General features: G+C 36.2%; 1 protein-coding gene across 2 annotated transcripts in view; it reads left to right on the forward strand.

Annotated features, from left to right (window-relative positions):
* cdh24a (cadherin 24, type 2a) overlaps positions 1-6,000 on the forward strand; it is a 77,449-nt gene that overhangs the window by 51,480 nt on the left and 19,969 nt on the right. For both annotated transcript variants that reach the window (XM_079849067.1, XM_079849068.1), the window contains exon 6: positions 5,926-6,000. This exon is cut by the window's right edge and continues 107 nt beyond it. In XM_079849067.1, coding sequence (XP_079705193.1) covers positions 5,926-6,000 — 75 coding nt within the window. The remainder of the gene's footprint in view (positions 1-5,925) is intronic.

Consider the following 6,000-nt stretch of genomic DNA (forward strand, 5'->3'; position numbering starts at 1 on the left):
AACAAGTGAATTGAAACCATTGAAGCGCAGTTAGCAGCGACAGACAACTTATTTCACTATCTGTGCGCGTTCTCTGAGAGACTGTTTCTCAGCACTGTCTGAGAGACGCACGACACAGCCACTGCTCATAGATCGTGAGAGCTTTTTGCCAAATAATTGGGCTTTAACGGTTAAATACACATACTTATGTGTCGAAGTGACCATGTCTTTGCAAGTAAACATAGTCATTAATGTCTTAAGTGAATGTAAACAGTTGAGAAAGACAACGTACAAGTATATTGGATCCTTGCAGTCGGTCTTAAAGTGACAGCAGCCTAATATACCTGATGTCGTTATTAAAGGGGTGGTTGATTATGATTTCACTTTTCTGACTTTAGTTAGTGTGTAATGTTGCTGTTTGATCATAAACAACATTTGCAAAGTTACAAAGCTCAAAGTTCAAAGCAAAGGGAGATATTTGCTTTTAAAGAAATAGTTTTTTAAGGACTACAACAAACGGCTGGTAGGGACTACACAAGCTTCCTCCCAGGTTAGTGACATCACTAACCCTATAATTTACATAAACCCCGCCCCCGGGAACAAGATTTTTAGATTATCATGACAGAATATGCTAATCAATGACTAGAAGATAACTACACATAAGCTACATAAATTCATCAACTAACCATTCAGAAACGTCCTGTTGCTTCTACATGTTGTCACTTCTTCTTGAGTCTCTACATCATTGTCTGACTCCAGTTTGAACATAAACATTGACATTTCCAGTGCATGTCTGTGTGAGGTAAAAGCAGGGGGGCAGGGTTTGATATTTTATTGAAGGTTCCCCGGTGGCCGCCATTGATTAGCAGACCATCACCTGCTGTTAGCATTCCATTGACTCCCATTCATTTTGGCGTCACTTTGACAGCGAATAACTTTACATCTGAGGCGTTTAAAGACTCCATTTGTCCATTATTTATTTCTAAAGAAACATGAAAATGTATAAAAGGCTCCATTACCTTGTATCTTACGTTATGGCCCCGTAGAAGCAGTTTTTGTAAAAATAGGCTACCGATTGCGTCATAACCACGCGACTCTCTGTCGCACAGTAGAGAAATTACCGTATGGACAGGAGGAGAAGCTTGCGGGCAATCGGAGGGACGTGGAGGCAAAATGACAAAGTAATTAATCAGAATACTTAGCAAAAGTTTCTCCTGCTCCTAGCTCATGGACACCTCCTACTCACACTCTCCGTCTCTGCAAGTTTCGGAAAGGAATGATTCAGATTTCTCTTGGCACAGCTACTAGAAGACAGACGGGTTGCTCACGTCACATCTGTGTCGTCAAGCTCAGTTTGAGTCTGCGCAGTACGCTCAGCCATCAGGAAGTCAGTGCTTCTAATTGACTTCACTTGTCTCCGTTGAAACCTATGGGCTCGCTGTGTCCATTTCTTTTACTGTCTATGGGTAAAAGGACAGGAGCTCTTGAAGCTCCGCCCCCTGTGCTGAGAGCAGCAGCTAATTTGCATTTAAAGGGACACACACAAAAACGGTGCGTTTTTGCTCACCCTCAAAAAGTGACAATTTTAACATGCTATATAAGAATATCTGTAAGGAATTTTGAGCTAAAACTTAACATACACACTCTGGGGACATCAGAGACTTATTTTACATCTTGTGAAAAGGGCATTATACCACCCCTTTAATGTTAATTCAAACAACAAAAAATTTGAAAATCTCTCTCTGCTCTTGACTGGAATCACTTCGTAACTTTAAAAAGAATAAATGTATATATAATTTACACAGTGAAGACTATGCGATGCTTTTTTATACATTTGATGTATAAAAACTTATTTATGGAGTACAATTTAAAACAATTTATGTAGTATTTCTTATTTCTAGTGCTCGAAGTTTTTCAGGTAGGTCTATTTAATTTGTGTCTTTGTTTTCTTTGCTCTTTTTTTATCACTGTTTACTTGTCTTCAGTAAGCTTGAGAGTTTTTTTTTTCTTAGCCTAGTATTAGTTTTTTGTGATATTGAAAATGGTGACAAGAATGATGAAATATGAATGGAATCAAACATTTTTATATCATAAAAACCTTATTTAAAGCAAAAAAGTAATTACAGTATATCGTGATATATATCGTTATAGTGAAATAAGATTTTGGTCATATCGCCCACCCCTTCTTTTTCCATTATAAAGAACCTTTTTTGGATTGGAAATATTCCAGGGATATTGAAGGTTCTTAATCGAATCATAGATGCCAATAAAGAACCGTTATGCTTATAAAAGTGTAAATATTTTTTTTTATTTCAGTCGAAAGCATGTTTACCTATCTGATGCTTCCCTGTTAAAAAATACAGATGCCAACAAACTGTTTTTCCCTTCTAGTTTTTGAGTGATTCCCAGCATACTTTTTCGGGTTTGTCTAAACTTTCTGAAGTTTACAGAAAAGATTAGAATGCTTGTGTTTGTTGCATTTGCCGGGTTTGGTTCTGGAGCGCCGCTCGCTTGCTCGTTTTCCACCTCGTTAGTCTGCAACAAGGGAGCAAGCAGCATTGTTTACAGCAACAAAGATGTCGACCCCGTGAACTCAGAATTAGAGTTGTGTGTCTTTTAATGTGTGCTTGTTAGCTTTTAGTCTAGTGTAGCTACACTGAACACTTGACAAAATACACTTTTAGCAGATGTTTGTGTTGTGTTAAAATGCTCTGGTTCTGTCTCTTCTGGAAAAATAGACCTCCAATACCACTGCTGACTAGTAAGAAGCAAATTGTGGAGTGGCCTTTAATATTTAAACTTGTCATATGTGGGTGTTTCCTCAGCTTCAGGCACTTTAATGTCTCAGAGATTGATTTAAAAAAAAAAAAAAAAAAAAAAAAAAAAAAAGATTTCAAAACTTGACCATACCTTCAGAATTTATTTTTGCTGCCTTTCAAATTACTTTTATATGTTGATTTTATTGTTTTACCCTATTCCCAGGCCTAGATTTTTAATCTTAAAGTATCAAATCCATTATATAAAGTGTTTACAATAATCTAAATCAAAAGTGACATTTATAATGTTGGAAAATATTTCTATTTTAAATAAATGTTGTTCTTTTGAACTTTCTATTCATTAAAGAATCCTGAAAAAATGTATCACAGTTTCATTTTTCAACATTGACAATAATAATAAATGTGTCTTGAGCAGCAAATCATCATATTAGAATGATTTCTGGAGGATCATGTGACACTGAAGTAATGATGCTGAAAATTCACAGGAATACAGTAAATACATTTTGCAATATATTCACATAGTAAACTGCTGTTTTAAATTGTAATAATACTTTACAATGTTACTGTTTTTACTGTATTTTGATTTGTGGCAGACTTTAAAGAAAACATTAAAGAAATCTTACAGACCTTAAACTTTTTAACATATACATTATCTATGACATTAGGCTTAACCAGATAACACAGTTTTATTTAAACACTGTAAACTACACCGTTCAAGAGTTTTTAATGTCTCTTCTGCTCACCAAGGCTGCATTTATTTGATCAAAAATACAGTAAAGACAGTAATGTTGTGTAATATTAAATAATGAAATTCATCCTTGGGACTAGTGATGTGCCCTAAAGTATACTCAAACAGTATATTAGCCAATGATTAGTGATATTTATTCCAAACACAACAATGATCTTTAATGGCGAACGCTACAAAGATTGCCTGTTGTTGGCCCTCTGAGAAACGATTACGGTATATAGTGCATATCATAATTATAAAGTGGATTACGGTGCTGATGATGCTCTTGACTATTATCAGCGTGCCAGAGATAATGTTAATCTGTGTTACGTTTCTTTCAGAGGGCTTCGGTCTGTCTGTGGAGTGCAGGGGCTTCTATCCGCCTTCCCTACGGATTCTCTCTTCAAAATCCACGCGATTAATATTTCATTTAAAGTTCAGAGCTTTCTGCATCAGTACGCAGCAAAATCACAGCTGAAAGATACAGCTTGGAGACCAACAATACATCTTCCTCCCTCTCCCTCCTACATGAATACACTCTTTCTGCCTCCTTTTCCGTTCGTTCCCCGGCTCTCCTGCTGCCGTTCCCTCTTTTGTTCTTTCTATCTCTCCCCTAATCTCTCCTCATCCCTTTCTCCTCCTCAGAATAATACACAGTGATAATACACTGTGCAAAGAAGCCATATTGTATTCCCACAGTGTGTTTCTGTGATCATCTTCTCTTGGCTGCACTCAGCTTTAATGAATGTTAGGAGTTATTAGCTGGCACAAACTGCCTCTGGTGAATCACACTGTCTCAGCCTTTGTTGTTTGCATGATTCATTTTCTGTTCTGGAGCAAATTTGGCTCTTAAAAGAAGCAAGGAATCATCAGTGTCCTGCTTTATATTTCTATCACACTCTCTTCTTGGGCCTTTTCAATCCTGTCTCTTTGAAATTCTCTTTCCAAAAGCATGTTTGGAATTTGTGGAATTAATCATTTCAGTGTTTGTGTAGCAGTACTGGAGTGTTCTATATCTATCTATCTATCTATCTATCTATCTATCTATCTATCTATCTATCTATCTATCTATCTATCTATCTATCTATCTATCTATCTATCTATCTATCTATCTATCTATCTATCTATCTATCTATCTATCTGCCTTTTTGTCTGTCTGTCCATTTCTGTCCATCTATCTATCTATCTATCTATCTATCTATCTATCTATCTATCTATCTATCTATCTATCTATCTATCTATCTATCTATCTATCTATCTATCTATCTATCTATCTATCTATCTATCTATCTGTCTATCTATCTATCTATCTATCTGCCTTTTTGTCTGTCTGTCCATTTCTATCTATCTATCTATCTATCTATCTATCTATCTATCTATCTATCTATCTATCTATCTATCTATCTATCTATCTATCTATCTATCTATCTATCTATCTGCCTTTTTGTCTGTCTGTCCATTTCTGTCTATCTATCTATCTATCTATCTATCTATCTATCTATCTATCTATCTATCCATCTATCCATCTATCCATCTATCCATCTATCCATCTATCCATCTATCCATCTATCCATCTATCCATCTATCTATCTATCTATCTATCTATCTTTAGTGGCGCTTACAGCACAGTTATTGTTACTCATATTTGAAAATTAGGGATTGATTCAATTAAAATAACTAAACTAAGTAAACCAATCTAAATTAAATAACTAAGTAAACTAAATTTAAGGAGCATAACTCATATGTTTGTGCTATGGGCAAATGACTCCGCATTTCTTGTTGAGGAGAGGTGCGCTGTTAGTTTTGTAAGCAGTCAGACATACAGTATGACTTTTGCCTTGTGGATGATCAAACGGATGGAAAAATTCAGACATGCATTGTAGCGGCACCCAAACCATATTTTGGGTCCAGAATATCACTTTTTTGCCATGATCCGGTAAGCAACCACCCAAAACCCCCTAATATCCAAATAAAAGTTAACTCAGAACCACTCAGAACCCTTTGGCAACACATTTGTTTTTATTACTGTGATTGATCATGGTATAAGATATGATGTGTGTCTCTAGTGTGAGATGAGAAACACTTTTCATTCTGTTATGGAATGCAGTAGATTGCCTGTGTTATTTGCTGTCTCTAATTAGGTTTAAACAGACTCAGGCAGGTTTTTCTTCTTTTATTTTTGGCCCATGATATAGCCGCTGCATACAAAGACTGTAGAGCCAGCTATTAAACTGCAGAAATAATCTCTATGTGAACAAAAGTCAAGTTTTTTATGGAAGTCTAGTTTTGGGTAGAGGTCAAATGGATTTGAAAAGCTGTTGGATGGCTGTAGGGGGTTTGCCTTACGTATCTAATGAGATTAATGATGATGTTCTAATTTTATGTAATCGGCATGTTTTGCCTGATTATTTACTTCACCCTCTCGATCTCTGTCTCCTTTAGGTATGTGGTCGTTTTCGGTGTCTGAGTTGGCCGTCCCCGGGGTGGAGATCGGTCGTCTCTCGGCTACAGATGCAG

This window comes from Squalius cephalus (genome assembly GCF_949319135.1).
Source record: "Squalius cephalus genome assembly, chromosome: 18".
In the NCBI taxonomy this organism is placed as follows: domain Eukaryota; kingdom Metazoa; phylum Chordata; class Actinopteri; order Cypriniformes; family Leuciscidae; genus Squalius; species Squalius cephalus.